General features: G+C 31.9%; 1 protein-coding gene across 10 annotated transcripts in view; it reads left to right on the top strand.

The window, feature by feature from the left end:
* The window catches only part of LOC139514227 (calpain-9-like), a 102928-nt gene extending 82259 nt beyond the window's left edge, over positions 1 to 20669 (top strand). For 6 of the 10 annotated variants that reach the window (XM_071303088.1, XM_071303085.1, XM_071303087.1 and 3 more), the window contains 6 exons: positions 3975 to 4033; positions 4439 to 4507; positions 7633 to 7711; positions 10993 to 11109; positions 14701 to 14759; positions 19398 to 20669. In XM_071303088.1, the coding sequence (XP_071159189.1) occupies positions 3975 to 4033; positions 4439 to 4507; positions 7633 to 7711; positions 10993 to 11109; positions 14701 to 14759; positions 19398 to 19424 (410 nt within the window). In that variant the 3' untranslated portion in view covers positions 19425 to 20669. Of the gene's footprint in view, positions 1 to 791; positions 804 to 3974; positions 4034 to 4438; positions 4508 to 7632; positions 7712 to 10992; positions 11110 to 14700; positions 14760 to 19397 lie in introns of all 10 variants that reach the window. The other 4 variants (XM_071303089.1, XM_071303083.1, XM_071303086.1 and 1 more) reach the window with 1 other exon arrangement.
* Positions 20670 to 21461: the final 792 nt, after the last annotated feature.

The raw sequence follows: 21461 nt of genomic DNA, 5'->3' as shown, positions 1-21461 counted from the left end.
GTCCCTTTATAACGTTATATGCTAGAGGGGGCATCGTGTGTGTCCCTTTGGACACATTCCCCATTTATTTTTTCAGAAGTTATTATTTATTAATATTAATTTTAACCATGACTGTGTGACATTTTATATTTTAATATTTTATGATGTATTTAAATGAGTAGTTATTGTTGCAAACTCCATTAGTATTTGAATTGAGATCATTTTTGAAATAAAGGAAAGTTCAATTTTTCTCATTTTAGATTTCAGAAATTAAAAAGAGAATTTCTTCAAATACAAATACATTAGGTCTTTCCACAGAAAAGTGGTAAGACCTAATAAAAAGAAACCTAGAATTATAATTGTTCACATTGACGTAGCCATAAGTACTCAGCTCTTTAAAAGCCTCTAGTTTCTGTATTCTCACTCATAAAAATATTCAATGGGTATTTTTTCATCTCATTATGACCATTTCTTTTTATGTGGTTCCGATGGAAGGTTCTATAAAATTTGGTAAAGCAGAATAGAGAGGTGAACAAACAGCTTTCAGGATGTCTGGATTTGGTCTTGATTTACACTTATCTGGACCCAATATCCAAGAAAAAATTATTCAGAGTTTATTTTTCCAGGAATTCATGATGACACACCCTTCATACCAATCAGGCAATCACACCTAACGCACATACACATTTCAATCACTGATATTGACATTTATAGTTCCATTGAATGTAGGCTAATACTTTACATCTACAAGATCTTATTAATTGACACTGTTTCAATTAAGACTTTCTACATTACTTTTTCTTTGTCACCAGAGGGCTACATGGGTAAGAAATATCACAGCACAAATGTATTTAATTATTATATATTTTCAAATTTGATTTCATTATATTCAATATTATTGGGTGTAGACCATTTCTGTTTATGACATCATGTGAATTTTACCTGTTGTATGATTTGCAGCTGACAGAATAGCTAAGCAACCAAATAAAAATTATATTTTAATTTTATGAACAATGACAGTTTTAAACTTAGATTTAGGACGAGAAACACAGGTAAGTCTAATGTTAAGTATGCTATATCACCTGAGCCACATACACTTGAGGACTTTAATATATTGAAATTAGAATCAAATTGATCTGACAAGTTATGTGACAATTTTAGGTGTAATACCACTAAATCATGGTAGGTCAAATCCGGTTGTATACAAAAATTGGTAAAAAAAAATATTCCCTTGAATTGGACAATTTTATTGCAGTAAAACATTTCTGTGTCATAAACATATGTCTTGGGTATTTCAAAGCTTTTATTTGGGGTTTCTATAATTTTGTAAACTTGAGGAGACATTGTTACTAAATCTTGTATTCATGTTAAGTAAGGGGGAAAGTTTGATTGGTGGTATTACACCTTTAATATACACTGTATCGCAAGTGGACAAGGAAATTATCAGAAATGAAATTTTGTGGTTGTTGTGCAGAATATGTAAATGCATATATTATTTCACAAAAGGCTCATTTATTTTGGAAGTTTTGAAAATAGATTTTGTAAATGCAAAAACTCCAAAAGTATGGTTAGGTGGCCATTAAAAATTTGCACAGTATTGTGCCCAAAATGTATATGTGTGTATGGAGACACCTTATGTTACAAAGTTACCGTCTGTCACATATCCTTATAGTATATTTGTAATGTGAAATACTTACCTATTCTAATTAAAGGTAAACTATATTTGGTATAGGAGTTCTTTGCTAGGTCTACTTGTCTGTCAGACAGTGTTCCCCTGATTTTCACCTTATTTCATGGATTAAGAGATCAAGGTTTAGTTTATGTGGTCAACTCTGTAACACAGAAAGTAAAAGTAGTAGGTCAACTATAGTTGATGTATGGAATGTTTGTAAGGTGTGCATGTCAGACTTGCTGGTTTCATCTGACCTGTTCCTCAGTTTTATATTAATTTTTGTGGTTTGATCTATATCTCAGTGGCCTTTATATTTGGTGTATAAAATGATTGTAAGGTGTGCCCATGACATCATTTTCAAGGTTTATTGGAAATTGCCTATTTATTATGGTTTATCTATATCTCAGATACTATAACATGAATAAGGAGCATTTCAACTATATTTATTTATTGAATGACCCTCAGGTGAATGTTTATTCTGGCAGGTTTCATAAAACCTTAACCTCATTTTCATGGTTCATTGGTCAGTTTTAATTTTTTGCAGTTTGATCTGTTTTACAGGTACTTTAAGTATAAGGACCACTATATAAGGTGTTTGAATGTTTGAAAGTTGTTCATGTCTGTCTGGCATGGTTAATTTGACCTTGACCTCATTTTCATGGCTCACTGAAAATGTTTAGTGTATGTGATATTTGTAGTAAACCCTTATTAAAGACTTTTGATTATTAGTACAGCAGGCCAGACAATTTAGCATTGTTTTACTGATTAGTGGACTCACTTTTTGCAGTCAACATTTTTACACTGGTTGTATCAAAGACACTTAGTGTTTTTGCAGACATTCTGGGAATACATTTTTTTAAATGATAAATTAGTAAACCTTCATGGATTATAATGAAACTTGGACATAAGCTAATCTCCTAGAATAAGAAATAGTATGAAGATTGAGTTTTTTTTCTTTCTGATTCTGTTTTATACTGATATATGGACTCACTTTTTACAGTCAAAATTACACTTTTACAATCACAACCATTCTCACAGGCAAGGCACAAGGTTTTGTAGAACCTATAGTAATCATAAAAGAATTTTTTGAAATGCATTAGAAACATTCTTATCAGCAAGATTTCTTTTCCCATACTGATTCTCTATATGAATCGTGCATCATTAAAAACAAATATGAATTTATTCCTTAAATCTTACACCTTTAGCCAAGCAGCTTTCAAAAAATTACTTTCCATTCATTGTTTACATGATGTGAAATATTAGATATGGTCTAAACTCAGATTTTAATTATTTTTTTATTCATTTTATATAATTTAGTGGCTTTTGCACATATTAATCACATATGTTTGCTGTATGTATGCAAACATAAAAACATATTTTGATGTTTAAAATCTTTCAACACAAGTTTGTTTCCATTTATACAGCCATCTTCAAATCAGTGATGCTGCAAAAAGCTATCACGAATCAATCAATCAAATCAGTGCTTTCAATATGACAGTTCTTGTCCATTCGTTTTTTATGCGTTTTGTTATTTGATTTTGCCATGTGATTATAGACTTTCCAAATTGATTTTCCTCTAAGTTCAGTATTTTTGTGATTTTACTTTTTTTTCAAAGAAATAAATGTAGACATAATTAATTCAGATTTCTAAAGATGACAATATTTGAATGCTTTTGTTTTAACCATATATAACAGTAGATAGGAGTAATACAAATAATTTTGATCAAGCATCATTACTCTTGAACAATTGTTTAGAAGACAGCTCATACCAATGACACTTTTCCAAGACTTTGCATATTTTATCTAATTTTAAATTTTAAATTATTTCATACTTTTCTGTATTTTAGCAGTTATTTCTTCAATAATAAATTGCCACTAGACACTAACCTTGCAACAATCAATCAATCAATCAATTACATATTTCTGATGATGGAAATACATTAATTTTAAACAGGGTATACCAATAGTGTTCTCATGATTTTGAAAGTTTACTTGCTGATTGATATTCCAGCAACTTGTGTCATGTTCACCAGGTTTAGTAACACATTTTAATATCATACTTACTAATATGGGTTATTGTCAATGAATTGGCTTATTTGCATTATCATACTAGTTAGTCCGTTACTGTATAATCAACTTCCTACTTAACCATATATATATATCATTCAAACAAAATTTATATTTCATATGTTGCTATAATTCAATATTTCTTAATACGCCATTTGAAAGTATTCCTAGTGTTGTATAAATGAAGATTAAAGCAGGATCTTGAGTCATAGTTTTCACTGCCAATTGTTTTAGCTTTTGATTCACACTTTTTCAGAATTTGACTTTGATGGATTTGGTGTTGATGCTTGCCGCAGTATGGTAGCCATGCACGATGTATCCTTTCCTAAGACACCAAAATGAATATCATATAATATTATACTTACTTTTAAGTGAATGTTGAACCAGGTAGATTTTTATACGAGCAAGTATAATCCATTGATGTCATCATAGTCCAGACTCGTCTGAAGACACAGTTGGTTTCCAGACAATAACTTTAGTTGAAGTGTATTGATCTCTAAGAAATTTTACCAAAGGGTTCAATACCACAAAAGGAAGGTTGGGATTGATTTTGGGGGTTATGGTCCCAATAATTTAGGAATAAGCTTAAAACACATGTACAAGTAAACATTACTAAAGAATATCATATTAAATAATTTTAATTCTAAATAGATGATACTTACTAGATGCTTAGGGAATAAAGGAGGGTCAGTCTTTCTATTTTTCCTTGACAAACTGAAGGGTGATTTATCTGGAAAACTAGGATTTGATGAATTCAAGACACTTTGGACAGATCTCAGAAAATGGAAGGTATGTTTGTAATTATTTTTTAGACATCAATAAATTTTTGTCCTGCAACACTTTCCAGAGAAACATAGAAATTTATACCAAGCATCTGTTTAGTATGGTAAGTGCTTTCACATGTAGAATTCTTGCCAGATTTTTGTCGCAGTAAGCTCAACTATATTTGGTGTTTGCAAATATTTTATGATGTACATGTCAGTTTTGAAGGTTTTATTTGACCGTGACCTCATTTTTATGGTTAATTGCTCAGTGTTAAGTTTTTGTGTTTTGGTCTGTTATTCTTAAACTATAAGCAATAGGTCATATTAATATAAAAGGTTTGTGTTAGCAATTTCCTGGAGAAGTTTGAAGTTAGTGGCAATCTACTTTTTTAGCTCACCTGGCCCGAAGGGCCAAGTGAGCTTTTCTCATCACTTGGCGTCCGGCGTCCGGCGTCGTCCGGCGTCCGTCGTCGTTAACTTTTACAAAAATCTTCTCCTCTGAAACTACTGGGCCAAATTTAACCAAACTTGGTCACAATAATCATTGGGGTATCTAGTTTAAAAAATGTGTTCGGTTACCCGGCCAACCAACCAAGATGGCCGCCATGGCTAAAAATAGAACATAGGGGTCAAATGCAGTTTTTGGCTTATAACTCTGAAACCGAAGCATTTAGAGCAAATCTGACAGGGGTTAAATTGTTTATTATGTCAAGATCTATCTGCCCTGAAATTTTCAGACGAATCGGACAACCCGTTGTTGGGTTGCTGCCCCTGAATTGGCAATTTTAAGGAAATTTTGCCGTTATATGGTTATTATCTTGAATATTATTATAGATAGAGATAAACTGTAAACAGCAATAATGTTCAGCAAAGTAAGATTTACAAATAAGTCAACATGACCGAAATGGTCAGTTGACCCATATAGGAGTTATTGCCCTTTATAGTCAATTTTTAACCATTTTTCGTAAATCTTAGTAATCTTTTACAAAAATATTCTCCTCTGAAACTACTGGGCCAAATTTATCCAAACTTGGCCACAATTATCTTTGAGGTATCTAGTTTAAAAAATGTGTCCGGTGACCCGGCCAACCAACCAAGATGGCCGCCACGGCTAAAAATAGAACATAAGGGTAAAATGCAGTTTTTTGCTTATAACTTAAAAACCAAAGCATTTAGAGCAAATCTGACATTGGTAAAATTGTTTATCAGGTGAAGATCTATCTACCCTGAAATTTTCAGATGAATCTGACAACCTGCTGTTGGGTTGCTGCCCCTGAATTAGTAATTTTAAGGAAATTTTGCTGTTTTTGGTTATTATCTTGTATATTATTATAGATAGAGATAAACTGTAAACAGCCATTATGTTCAGCAAAGTAAGATTTACAAATAAGTCAACATGACCGAAATGGTCAGTTGACCCCTTTAGGAGTTATTGCCCTTTATAGTCAATTTTTAACCATTTTTCGTAAATCTTAGTAATCTTTTACAAAAATCTTCTCCTCTGAAACTACTGGGCCAAATTAATCCAAACTTATCTACAATCATCTTTGGGGTATCTAGTTTAAAAAATGTGTTCGATGACCCGGCCATCCAACCAAGATGGCCGCCATGGCTAAAAATAGAACATAGGGGTAAAATGCAGTTTTTGGCTTATAACTCAAAAACCAAAGCGTTTAGAGCAAATCTGACATGGGGTTAAATTGTTTATCAGGTCAAGATCTATCTGCCCCGAAATTTTCAGATGAATCGGACAACCTGTTGTTGGGTTGCTGCCCCTGAATTGGTAATTTTAAGGAAATTTTGCTGTTTTTGGTTATTGTCTTGAATATTATTATAGATAGAGATAAACTGTAAACAGCAATAATGTTCAGCAAAGTAAGATTTACAAATAAGTCAACATGACCGAAATGGTCAATTGACCCCCTAAGGAGTTATTGTCCTTTATAGTCAATTTTCAACAATTTTTATAAAATTTGTAAATTTTTACTAACATTTTCCACTGAAACTACTGGGCCAAGTTCATTATAGATAGAGATAATTGTAAGCAGCAAGGATGTTCAGTAAAGTAAGATGTACAAACACACCAACATCACCAAAATACAATTTTGTCATGAATCCATCTGCTTCTTTTGTTTAATAGTCACATAGACCAAGGTGAGCGACACAGGCTCTTTAGAGCCTCTAGTTTTTTTTTAAAGAGTTCTGAAAATATTGATTAGGCCAAATAAAAAAGTATGTGTGGTTCCAGTTACATCTGAAAAAAAGTTAGGGTAGGTAGGTAGGGATTTTTTTTTATTTTATGTGGTTTTTTTACATTGAATCTATGGGAGCAACATTCTGACTTTAACAGTGCTTAATGAGAAATGACAATAAAATCTTTAGGGTAGGCTATTTTAAAGCCAAAAAAGTAGGAACGGTAGGGTTACTGGAACCACACATATATTTTTATTTGGCCTTATGTTAAAAATTGCATTGAAAGTGTCTCACATACAATATTTTTTCTAAATTTTAATCTAATGATGAAGTTAAAAATCAGTGCTGATCAACTATTGACGCCCCTACCGTAGGAAACAGAGGCATTATGTAAAATTGAGAATGGAAATGGGGAATGTGTCAAAGAGACAACAACCTGACCAAATAAAAAACAACAGCAGAGGGTCACCAACAGGTCTTCAATGTAGCGAGAAATTCCCGCACCCGGAGGCGTCCTTCAGCTGGCCCCTAAACAAATATATACTAGTCCAGTGATAATGAACGCCATACTAATTTCCAAATAGTACACAAGAAACTAAAATTAAAATAATACAAGACTAACAAAGGCCAGAGGCTCCTGACTTGGGACAGGCGCAAAAATGTGGCGGGGTTAAACATTATATGTGTACATATCTTTTAGATTTTTTTTTTTACTGACCCACACCTGTCTATTTGTATACTTTCGTAATAATCTGCATTCAGCTGTATTATCAATATCAGTCATGAGAGTTAGGCATGTTCTCACTAGAAATTAAAGAGTTGTCATATCACTGATCTCCTAATAATAACCTTGCGTTTAATTTTAAAGACAACAGAGCTGTTATTAAAGTACTGGTTATTTTTGTTGCTTTTGCCTTCATGATATATTTTGTTAAAGCATTTTATTCATCTTTTCAGGGTGTATTTAAAGAGTTCGACAAAGACAGCAGTGGAAGACTCAGCTCCTATGAATTAAGATCTGCCTTACATGCTAGTGGTAAATTAATTAAAAGGGATTTTAAAATTACAAAATTTTATAATGCATCTGATCAAAAAGATCCAGTAAGCTTTAATTGTCAATCCTTCATCAGTTGATGTTATACAAAGATCTTTTTCAAGGAATCAATTGTGGCTGTTGTTGAAAAAAACCTTGTTGGATTAAAAAAAAAAAAGCATGGTACTCTCAGATCTGTACCTAGTGTCTTTTTTGTTGTTGGGATGTACAAGTACCTGGCCAAGTCCACTTGAATTTTTGACCATCTGATGAGTTGAGCCTTTTTGAACTGATTTTTATGCCCCATTTATGGGCATTATGTTTTCTGGTTTGTGCCTTCGTTTGTTCATCTGTTCGTTTCGTTCGTCCGTCCCGCTTCAGGTTAAAGTTTTTGGTCCAGGTAGTTTTTGTTGAAGTTGAAGTCCAATCAACTTGAAACTTAGTACACATGTTCCCTATGATATGATCTTTCTTATTTTAATGCCAAATTAGAGATTTTTCCCCATTTTCACGGTCCATTGAACATAGAAAATGAGGATGGGGCATCCATGTTCTATGGGCACGTTCTTGTTTTATATATATCCAAGAAGACATTTGATTTCAGCATGAATGGCAATAATAAAGGACATGAGTCAATATTGGCTAAATTTGACCTTGAATTTCAACTTAATCATAAAACATCAAAAAGACCACAACATGTTTCTAAAGGAATTACTTAAGCAAAATTTTTAAAATTGATAGTCTATAGAGAATTAGTTAAGAAATAAAATAAGCTAAAAATTTTGATAGATTGTGGTGCTACTTTCTGAGATATTTAATTTTTTTTTAATGGAGGAGAAAAGGCTGACTCAGACTTTTACCTTTTATTTCTTTGGTATTATTTGGGCCTCAAAATGTAGAATGCGGTTAAATTTTAGTAAATGACCTTTTTTAACCTATTGTAGTCTTATAATTCCAGGACACAAATAAATGTTAAAAAATCCGGTTTACTGTCATTCTGACAGGTCTTGTTAAACATTTTTTATACGACCGCAAAAATTTTAATTTTTTGGTCGTATATTGGTATCACGTTGGCGTCTTCGTCTGCGTCGTCGTCCGGATACTTTTAGTTTTCGCACTCTAACTTTAGTAAAAGTGAATAGAAATCTATGAAATTTTAACACAAGTTTTATGACCACAAAAGAAAGGTTGGGATTGATTTTGGCAGTTTTGGTCCCTACATTTTAGGAATTGGGGGCAAAAAAGGGCCCAAATAAGCATTTTCTTGGTTTTCGCACTATAACTTTAGTTTAAGTAAATAGAAATCTATGAAATTTTGACACAAGGTTTATTACCACAAAAGGAAGGTTGGGATTGATTTTGGGAGTTTTGGTTCCAACAGTTTAGGAATATTAGGGGCCAAAAAAGTGCCCAAATAAGCTTTATTCTTGGTTTTCGCACAATAACTTTAGTATAAGTAAATAGAAATCAATGAAATTTAAACACAAGGTTTATGACCACAAAAGGAAGGTTGGGATTGATTTTGGGAGTTGAGGTCCCAACAGTTTAGGAATTAGGGGCCAAAAAGGGGCCAAAATAAGCATTATTCTTGGTTTTCGCACCATAACTTTAGTATAAGTAAATAGAAATCAATGAAATTAAAACACAAGGTTGATGACCATAAAAGGAAGATTGGGTTTGATTTTGGGAGTTTTGGTCCCAACAGTTTAGGAATCAGGGGCCCAAAGGGTCCAAAATTGAACTTTGTTTGATTTCATCAAAAATTGAATAATTGGGGTCCTTTGATTTGCCGAATCTAACTGTGTATGTAGATTCTTAATTTTTGGTCCCGTTTTCAAATTCGTCTACATTAAGGTCCAAAGGGTCCAAAATTAAACTTAGTTTGATTTTAACAAAAATTGAATCCTTGGGTTTTTTTGATATGCTGAATCTAAATATGTACTTATCATTGTTTTATACAATATACTATATTCACTTTTACTACCAACTGATAAAATAAAACAATCTTTACCATTCAGGGATAACAAGCACCTTATTTAACATTTTTCTCATTTCAGATTTCATAAATAAAAAGAAAATTTCTTCAAACATTTTTTTGAGAGGATTAATATTCAACAGCATAGTGAATTGCTGAAAGGCAAAAAAAATATTTTAAGTTCATTAGACCACATTCATTCTGTGTCCGAAACCTATGCTGTGTCAACTATTTAATCACAATCCAAATTTAGAGCTGAATCCAGCTTGAATGTTGTGTCCATACTTGCCCCAACCGTTCAGGGTTCAACCTCTGCGGTCGTATAAAACTGCGCCCTGTGGAGCATCTGGTTACGTTTTGCCATACAAAAAGAAAGCTTAAATTATACCCCATGCAAAAAAGATTTGTAGGATTAAATGTTTTTGACCTGTGGCTCCATAAGTCAATTAGTCTTGATCTTGTCGTTACAACTCCTCTTAAACTCAACAGATTTCAATACTTTTAATAAATAAGGGTGCAGCTGGGGTTCTGTAACCCCACCCTTTTCACACACTTAAGATTTTAAAATGTATATATATTGAATAGGTAAAAATTTAACCTTTTCCCCATATTGATTAGGTTTCATGTGCGTGTTGGAAAAGTGGAATACCAAAATGTCAAAAGAGGAAAAGTTGTGGATAACAGATCAACCAAGAACACATAGAAAGATGACAGACAAACTTTATTAACCTTATTATTTATTTCTGATATATTTCCCCACCTTTTTACATATTTTCAAACTAGAAGATGTGCTTTATTCTAGCAGCATGTCCTATCACCTAATATGTAGGAAGGGCCCCTCCCCCTAAGATATACACAAGATATTTTGATCAGTTGACTTTGTTTCAAAGTTATTTGAAGTCAGGAATTTGATAAGATTTTGTTTGCCCAATTAAAATGTCTACAAAAGACTCATCAGTGACGCTCGACTCAAAAAATGTAAAAAATGCCAAAAATGCCAAATAAAGTACGAAGTTGAAGAGCATTGAGGACCAAAAGTTCAAAAGACTCATCAGTGTTGTATTACTAAAGAAGTTAAATTGGCCAAAGTAATAATATATGGAAGATACTTTGTAACAAAGTCTTCATTTCCTACCAGTCTGATAAAAATATGACCACCCAAATTAAATCTTAACTCTGATCTAACAGTTTTTGTGTTGTATATAATAGATAAAATAAAGCAGTAAAGGCTTTCCATTGAGGGTTATTTTTACAACCTTCTCTCTGTCCATAGTTTTATTATTTAGTGTATTTTTGATTTTTCTTGCAGGATTCAAACTGAGTAACCGTACATTCAGCACTCTAGTTATGAGGTTCAGTAATAAAGCAGGAGAGATAGAATTCAGTGATTTTATGCTGTGTGCTATCAAGCTTAAAACAATGTTAGGTAAGATTTCTGGCTAGTGAAAAGGTGCATTATTTGATTTAACACCTCCAAGTGTCATAGAATTATATGCTGTCTGTTTGACAGTCTTGAAATAACATATGCAAAAAACATAAATACAAATCATAAAACCAATTCTAAGTTCTTTGACTAGGGCTATTTCAAAAAAAATGATGCCTTTCCTTTAAACCTTTGTCAGTCTCTTGTATGATACTATATCTGTAATGTTTTTAGGTCAGATAATGTATTATGATTAGTTGGTCCTAACTACCAAAGATAAAAGCAGTATGTGCTCTGTTTAAAAAATATTGTCCAAAATTGTACCTCAAAATGTCAGGAGTGTAACGCTTTTAGTGTGACATTTAGAAGAAAGCATGTGCATTCATTGATGATATAGAATAAATAAGGGCAGATACAATACCAAACAATATCTTTCATCCAACTATTATATCTTGACTATGATTTCTTGTTCAATTCTTCCATATATTTACATTTTTATGAGCCTCATAAGGTAAGTCAAATAAGTTTGTGTAAAAAAAAAAATGTTAGTAAAAGTCAATATGCTGCCAGAAAATGTCTTTGTAGGTGAAATAACATGTTTCTGTACATCTTGCACGGTTTATTTTTTTTGTTTAGTATCATAGCTTGGCACAGGTGTATCCAGTTGACCCTGAAGTTCTACTACTGGAATATAATGGTTACAATAAGAGGACTACCCAGGTCTGTCAGGAGTGTAACAACTGGGTTAAGATGTATTTTTTTGAGAAACAATGTTGTTATAGTTGTTGTTTTTTCTTGAATTTCAGTGAACATTACCTGTTACAGTTTATCAGTAACAAACATGCCATTATTATGGCCTTCATTGCTTTTGTATGCTCAATACTTCAATGTCAGGAGTGTAACACAAAAAAATGCCTTATTTCAATCTTATTAGCAAAGGTAAGTTATTGGAAGAAAAACAAGCTGACAATTATTATAAAATGACATTATTACACCTCAGCTTTACACAGAATACAAGTCTACATCATTACTTTTGAAATTTTTGAACTAAAATTGCAATTGAACTAGCTTGTTTAAATGTGTTACAGTCCTGACATACAAGTATTGAGCATAAACAAGCAATAAAGGTCATTATAATGGCATGTTTGTTACTGAAAATATGCAACAGATGGTGTTCACACTCAAATTCCAGAAAAGAAAACCAATAATAACAACATTGTTTCTATAAAAAATAACATGAATGTTACACTTAAACATTTTAAAGCGTTACACTCCTGACATTTTTGGGTACATTTTTGGACAATTTTTAATATACAGAGCACATACTGCTACCATCTTTGGTAGTACGAACAAACTTATCATAATACATTATCTGACATAAAAACAGCATATATATAGTATCAAACAAGAGACTGAACAAGGTTTAAAGGAAAGCCATCTTTTTTTTTAAATAGACAATTAGCAAAATTTGTAAATATGTAAGAAGTATATAATTTTTTTTAACCTGTTCTTAATTTGCACCAAAATAATATGTGAAATATAAAGACTCTACATGATTTCAGGTCAGTTTCAGGTTAAAATATGGTAGCAATAAATTATGGTCAGGAGTGTAACATTTGTTACACTCCTGACAAGTTTCTGATGTAGCTTATCTATAACAAAATTCAACATGATTCTCTATTAAAATAATTGTAACATCTTTACAATGTAATGAGAAAGCCGATCTGTCTTGTAAAAGTGATTTTTCTGCACACTATTCACCAAAGATTTTTAAAAATTAAAGTGTAATTCTCATTAAACATGTTAAAAGTTTGCTCTTTGCTCAGAAATTAAAAAAATATGTAATCAAATATCTAATAAATTTATTTATTTGTGAGATTGTAAATTTAAAATAGATATCATCAATGATTTTCTAAACATTCCATTAAAAAACAGTCTTACAGTTACTGAAAAAATATGTCAGGAGTGTAACAAAAGGATAAAAAACACATGTTTGTATTTTTTTAATGAAGAAAACTTAGAATTGACTGAAGCAATTGTTGTGAAATTTTCAGAGGATGTAATTAGATCATATATGTTTGATTCCTTATACTTTTTATATCAAATTAAAGCTTTTGCAAAGAGATATAAAAACTTTTGAAATAAGATATTAAAGAATACACTAAAAATTGGTGAAATTTACATATTTAAAAAAAAAAAACTGTTTATAAGTTAAAAAAAATTGCAGGAAAATCATTTAGTACCTTTATTGCAACAAACAAAAAAATTACATTGATATTTATATTCTTATTTATGTTTGTCAGTTGAAATTATTATTTTGTTGTTTCCTTTGAAAAGTGGATGAATTCTTATGAGTAAAATGTTGTTAAAATTTTTGTTTTTATTATTTTGCATTAACCCTTGGTAGTTTTGTAAACTTGAATGTCTCTGGATTAAAGAAAAATGATAGAAAAAAGATTAGCAATGACTTAATTTTTTACCATGTTTGTCACACTTTGGCATCATTTTTTTTGAAATAGCCCACTACAGTTATTCTGTATCAGAAACCTATAATGTGTCTAATATTTAATTACAATCAAAATTCAGACCTGTATCAAGCGCGAATATTATGTCTGTTTTTGTCCCAACTGTTTAGGGTTTGACCTCTGCTGTCGTATCCAGCTGCGCTCAGCGAAGCAATTTCTTGCCTTTTATCATGAAAACTGATATTTAGAGAGATTCATTATTTTTCTGTTATGCCTCATATGATATAAATTGTAATAGGTAAACGCCTTTAAATCACAAAAATTATCAGCAATGCACAATCTATTAATAAGTCAAATAAACTAAACAGACTTAAAGATCAGTAATACAAGATCAACAAAATAGAGATTATTTTCATGAAGTCTGTTCTTGTCTACAATGTTGGAAAGTGGGCTTATTGTTAGTTTAAACAATATTTTATTTTTCAAAAGTGCACAAATTACAATTTTACAATAGAAATATTGGGAGTCGGAAACAAGAAGAACTTGTACAAATCCATCCCAAAGTCAGGAGCCTGTCATTCAGTGGTTGTTTGCTGCTCTATATCAGATTTCATTTGTTTTTTTTTGTTTATTGTTTTGTACATAAATCAGGCTGTAAGTTTTTATTCCATACAATAATGCAAGCGGCATTAAGTTTTACCCTTGTCCATCTGTAAGTCCCAAAGTTGGTTTCTCTTCTCTATCTTCAGTTTGCTTCAACCATTTGGTAAGAGAACTATAAAGAGTTATAGATAAAGTTTACGTTTGGTTTTGTCAAAATTACTGGGTTAATACTATGATAACTTTTCATTATCAAATTTTAAATAAAAAAAGCTTTACAGGGCCATAAGTACGCTCCAACATTTTGTTTCATTTCTTTTGATAAATTATTTGACAATTTACCATCAGTCATGGTTCATTGAATTTGAATGTTTTGCATAGCTTACATGTCAAAGTATTGCCATTTTAATTTTATCATTTGCATTAAAATATCACAATAACATAATTCTGTTTCAAAAGTTCTTCATTGCATCTTACAAACATATTAATGTATTCTTAAAGGTTTTTAAGTAGACTTGCTTTTTTTCAGCATCTTTTAAGAGCTATGATGCACAGAGACAAGGAATTGCTGCTTTTGATGTTGACAGTGTAAGTTTAACTCATTATTCATAGATTTCATTTATGTCACTTAATTTATTATAAACTTGAGAAATATTTCGGAGTCCATTATCTAATATTATAACAGGTGCTACAAATGTAGCAGTTACTGCTGACCCTTCCAGACCATGAAATTCATTCATAGTTTTTTGTAGTGATCATTTTCTTATTTTAGTAATGTATTGCTGACTGATGTATGTCTTTTTAACTTACCAAGCTCAAATTTTCATTCAGAGTTAATGCCATCACTTGGTGTTTTCCATCAACATGACTTTTGGGCCACACCAATTTCATAAATAGTTCTTCGGACATTTGCTCTAAAAAAAAATGGGGCGAGTGAGCGAAATTTTTTTGTTTTAAAAAATTTCTTGAAAATGAGTTTTTGACAGGCGAGTGGTCTGCAAGAGGAGCGAGCGATATCTTTTTTTTTTAAAGTGATACATGCTAGGTTTATCAAACAGAAAAAGAAGAAAAATCACTGATGTTTTGAGGCATAAGGCCGGTTATCCCATTTGAATACATTATTCTGACTCTAAGCAAACAACTGTAGTCTCTTTCACCTTGCAGCAGCAAATATTTGAAAAAAAAACCCTCTTAAATGTGACTTAGAAATGGCAATACCAATGACCTTCACAAATGTAAAGAGCATGCAAAACACATGACAGTTATTAAATTGATACGTTCAGTTTGTAAATTTATGGTGAACAGCCTTTTTTGACAATGTTTGAGGTTGAATTAAATTCCACCAAGGGCTGTTCCAAAAATAAATGTATGGGGAGGGAAGGAAGGCACTTTTTATCTGACCCCACCATGCATACATTTTAAATTGGATACTTCATTTAAATGTTCAAGCAATCTTTCTTAAATAACCACCACATATCAAATTTTAATACAGGTGCCTTCCTCCCCCATACAAATAATTCTGGAAAGGCCCCAAACAAAACATGGGATTTTCTCACGGTTTAAGAATGTTTGTTTGCATATTATTGCTTACATCTATACTTCTTTTGAATTTTGGTGGATATTTGTATCATTGGCAATTAACCACATCTCAATAATATTGTTATATTAAGAGCTGTGCTTGGAAACTAAAAGACGAACAGAAGGATATGTGTTCTCATCAAAACTAACTACTACTGTGAATTGTAAGATGCACTCTGGGAATGAATAAATTTTTATATGGAATAGATTTTATTTTGATACATGTATTAGGATTTTGACATATTTCACAGTAAATTGCAGTCTTTGATGGATGGGTTCTTTATACCACAAAGCATTTTTAAGTTTATTCTGCACAATTGTCCCTTATTCTAAAGTATCTGAAGACCACCCACACTCTATATAGTACTAGCCAGGTCAATAAGGTCACACAACAGTTTCTATCAATATCTCCTTGCCCTGTTCACACGATTTTGGTTTAGGTTTATGAGGAAGCTCTATTGTTTTTTTCATTAACAGTGCAAACGAATTTTCTTTAGGGGGACCTGTTGGTAATTCAATTAAATTATTGTTTGGATCGGAGGGTGTTCTATCTATTTCGAAATTCACAAATTTACAGTTTAACTCTCCAACGCAGAAATATCCATGTCAGTGCCAATATTGATAGGTGTAGTCCAAAATTACTCTGATGTCCTACGGCTGTTTTGCCAGACAAGCCCCAGCCCCAGCTTGTCTGGCAAAACAGCCGTTGGACGTCAGAGTAATCACGAACTATGATAGGTGATACCGACGGCTGTTGTCGAAATCGTAATCAAACGAAATATTGACAGACTTTATTTACCCTTTTAGCTTCATAAAAGATATCTTCGAATGAAAATGATGACGAACAACGGGTAGTCGTTTGATCAATGATCGCCTGTCCTCGGCATAGAGCCGAAACAACAACAACTGATGGCTGGACATTTTGATTTTCATATTTCCTTTCACTTTTTATTGATTAATCACACGTGCGTTTGAACCCAGATTTGATTATATGCAAAAACAAAGCGTCAGTGAGAAAAAAAAATTCAAGGTAAGATTAATTTCGGAGCGGCATGCGGACCAAAAAAATACGGAAGCGGTAGTTTTTTTGTCAAGCCTGCAACTTTTGTTGCAGAAAGCTCGACATAGGGATAGTGATCCGGCGGCGGCGGCGTTACCTAACTTCTTAAAAGGTTTATATTTTAGAAGGTGAAAGACCTGGATGCTTCATACTTTGTATATAGATGCCTCATGTTATGAAGTTTCTGTCAGTCACATGTCCAATGTCCTTGACCTCATTTTCATGGTTCAGTGACCACTTGAAAAAAAAGTTCAGAATTTTTGTAATGTTGAATTCTCTCTTATTATAAGTAATAGGATAACTATATTTGGTATGTGCGTACCTTGCAAGGTCCTCATGCCCCTCAGACAGTTTTCACTTGACCTCGACCTCATTTCATGGATCAGTGAACAAGGTTAAGTTTTGGTGGTCAAGTCCATATCTCAGATACTATAAGCAATAGGGCTAGTATATTTGGTGTATGGAAGGACTGGAAGGTGTACATGTCCAACTGGCAGGTGTCATCTGACCTTGACCTCATTTTCATGGTTCAGTGGTTATAGTTAAGTTTTTGTGTTTTGGTCTGTTTTTCTCATACTTTATGCAATAGGTCTACTATATTTGTTGTATGGAATGATTGTAAGGTGTGCATGTCTAGCGGGCAGATGTCATCTGACCTTGACCTCATTTTCATGGTTCAATAGTCAAAGTTAAGTTTTTAAGTTTTTGTCTTTTTATCTAATATTATATGTCAAAGGTCAGCTATATTTGGTGTATGGAAATATATTATGATCTATATGTCAGTCCCGCAGGTTTATTTGACCATGACCTCAATTGCAAAGTTCATTGCACAGTGTTAAGTTTTTGTTTTGGTCTATTTTTCTTAAACTATAAGTAATAGGTCAACTATATTTGTTGTATGGAAGCTTTGTTAGCTGTACATGTCTGCCTGGCATGGTTCATCTGACCTTGACCTCATTTTCATGGTTCATTGGTCTTTGTTTAGCTGTCTTGGTTAATGTTAAGTTTATGTGACAGTTGTAATAAAGCTTTATACTTAGGACTTTCAACATAATATCAATGATTAGTAAAGAAGGCAAGACATTTCAGTGTGTGCACTCTTGTTTGTTGTTAAAAACTTGATTTCTCAAAAGCAGGAGCAGGAAAATCAAAAGAACTATTAATCAAATTGGTGTGGCCTTATGATGAATCTTCTCTTTAAACCACAACAGATTTATAATTAGGTTATTATTCCCTACCAGCAAAACTGGAGGTGACATTAGTTTGCGCTCCATCCCTCTGTCTGTCCATCAGACCTTCAAATCAGTTTTCACATTTGTTGCTTCATGCTTGAAAATTGATTTGATATTTCGTATACAGTTTTATCATGACCATTGAATTTTGTTCTGGTGTGATGATTTTGTGCAGAGTTATGGTTCTTGGACTTGCAAGTTGTCAGTTTTCTCCATTTTTTTAGTCATGCTTGAAGATAATCATTTGATATTTGGTATGTAGTTTCACCATGACCAGTTACAGATCAGTTTGAATTTTGTTCAGGTCTGATGATTTTGTTCAGAGTTATGGTTACTGTTCTTGGATTTGCACACTTTTTTATGTCCCATCTAGGGGCACAGGTTTTTTTCGGTTTGTGTGTCCCTTCTTTCGTTCGTCCATTCCTCTGTCTGTCCTGCTTCAGCTTAAAGTTTTTTCTGAAGGTAGTTTTTGATGAAGTCGAAGTCCAATCAAATTGAAACTTGCTCTTTTGTTTTTATGCCCCACCTACGATAGTAGAGGGGCATTATGTTTTCTGGTCTGTGGCTCCGTTCGTCCGTCCGTCTGTCTGGGCTTCCGTTCGTCCGTCCATTCAGGTTAAAGTTTTTGGTCAAGGTAGTTTTCGATGAAGCTGAAGTCCAATCAACTTGAAACTTAGTACACTTGTTGCTTATGATATGATCTTTTTGATTTCAAAGCCAAATTAGACTTTTGACCCCAATTTCACGGTCCACTGAACATAGAAAATGAAAGTGGGAGTTTCAGGTTAAAGTTTTTGATGAAGCTGAAGTCCAATCAACTTGAAACTTAGTACACTTGTTGCTTATGATATGATCTTTCTAATTTTAAGCCAAATTAGACTTTTGACCCCAATTTCACCGTCCACTGAACATAGAAAATGAAAGTGGGAGTTTCAGGTTAAAGTTTTTGGTCAAGGTAGTTTTTGATGAAGCTGATCTTACCAATCAACTTGAAACTTAGTAAACTTGTTGCTTATGATATGATCTTTTTAATTTTAAAGCCAAATTAGACTTTTGACCCCAATTTGACGGTCCACTAAACATAGAAAATGAAAGTGGGAGTTTCAGGTTAAAGTTTTTGGTCAAGGTAGTTTTTGATAAAATTGAAGTCCAATCAACTTGAAACTTTGTACATATGTTCCCTATAGTATAATCTTTCTAATTTTAATGCCAAATTAGATTATTACCCAATTTCACGGTCCATGGAACATGGTAAAGGATAATGTGAGTGGGGCATCCGTGTACTTTGGACACATTCTTGTTTTGAATGTTTCATAATATAAAACATTAAAATGCAGTTCTATTTTTTTCTTTCAGTTTGTTGCAACAACTATGTACTCATAAAATGTAACAAAGGACCTTCAGATGTGTTTGTTCCTGTGATGTAACTGTTTTCTGTCTGTCTCCATCATTAGCAATACTTTTCAAAGAAGTGATTAAAGATTATGTACTATATCTACCAAAACTTTGCATTTAGTATTGTGTTTACTTTTACATTTTTTAATTTCAAGACTAACCTGTTGAGCATTTTGCATCCTTTGTCACCAGTCATTTATATAATTATTATTCTTAAAAAACACAGAGGCAATTTAAACCAGTTGGAGAAACAGAAAAACATCAAATAATGAGCTCTTGTAATTATCTGAAATTTTAGTAATTTTTATTTGAAACCAATGGATAAAGATAGGATATTAGGTTCTGTCTAAGTACCTGGTATATAACTAAGATTGAAATCAGACGAGCAAAGATTTTATTGAATTATTCCATATGGGAAATTATTATGATTATGTTTGAAAGTCATTTAGAAGTTTGATTAATATAAAAACAAAAATGTGTTATTATACAGCAATTTTACATTAAGACTCCTAATGTTTTAAACAAGATTAATCCAAAACTTGAAAATATAGGAGCCAATTAAAAGCAAGTTTAGCATTTCAGTCTTAATGCATTTGGTGTCAGATAATTTTATTTCAGACTTAATCTCCAATTAGTTATACAAAAATGAACCTCTGATTGCATGTGGCATACACAATGTTAAGACCAATATCTATGAGGAATTATTTATAGTTTCTTATATTTATTCTATATCAGTTATTATGCATTTAGAAGTATCTTGCCTGTAATTTCAGGGTTGTGGAATGATATTATATGTTTTGAATATTGATTCACCATTTGTATGGCTGACTTTAGAATTTGAAGTTGTTTCAAAAGAGTTAATCAGAATAAATTTAAAATAAACTTCCATTCAAAAATGTTAGAAGCAAGTTGTCTGAAATATTGTCTCTTGTCAAGGCTGAACAAAAGTTGACTGACCACTGCTAACTTTGATGATTAGTATTGTGTTGTTTAGAGACTAAAGAATGTTTTAAATAAACAGAGGAATAAAAAACAAGATATAGAAGTACAAAACAATAAAAGACTTAAAACAATCAAGAACAAAATAATTATAATATTTTTATGAACAAATCTTGTAAATCATAGTTGATAAAAGCAGTGTTTTTCCTTAAAAACCGGCAATTGTTGTTATTTAAATGTCCAGCATTAATTGCCTATGTCATCCATGTATAAGGTATGCTGAAGGAGATTAACTATTTCCACAACCCTACACTGGAATATTACCTCAATTATTTTTATCTGTTTGTTGTCATCTTGAAAACCCTTTTGGGTTGTTTATTCTTATGTATATTTTTACATGTTTACAAATAGCTTTTGTAGTGTTTTGTGTAGTCTTAATCATATACAATATACTGAGTCTGATAATAGTTATTAGAATTTTATAATTAATAGATGTTATTATATTCGTTATTATTTTGAAATATTTATATAGTCTGTGGGATTGTTACTATGTATTATGCAGTGGCATCTTGTTATATTATCTGTACTTGTTATTAAAAATGATTACTTGTAAGATTGATGTAACATTCAGATTTAACTTATGCAATATAACCTGCTAACTTTTGTAATTATTTATTTTCACAATATTTTTGGCCAATTATGTACATTTAAAGATCTGCATTTACATAGTTTTTTTTTATAACATAGTGATACATTATTTATTCTTTTTGGTTTTTTTCAAGTTACTGTTTTAACTTGAAGGTTTTGATATGAATGACAAACACATGGAAATTATTACACCACAAAATTTACTACTATTGGTGTTCACAAAATACACTAGATACCTATATTTATCCACATTTCCATATTTCAACATTTTTATTAGGATCAAGATGTCAGATGGTAATTTATTTTAAAAAAAAGTAAATATCAGATCTGTTCCAGTGAAAGCCCATAACTGACAATTAATTGTTATTTACTGGAAAATCAAAATGTTTCAAAGACTTGTGGAACCAGTCTATCTTGCCTGAACAATGTAGATTATGA

This window comes from Mytilus edulis, chromosome 3, assembly GCF_963676685.1.
Source record: "Mytilus edulis chromosome 3, xbMytEdul2.2, whole genome shotgun sequence".
Taxonomy (NCBI): Eukaryota; Metazoa; Mollusca; class Bivalvia; order Mytilida; family Mytilidae; genus Mytilus; species Mytilus edulis.
The sequence above is the reverse complement of the archived record's forward strand: the minus strand, read 5'-3'. Positions and strand labels throughout refer to the sequence as shown.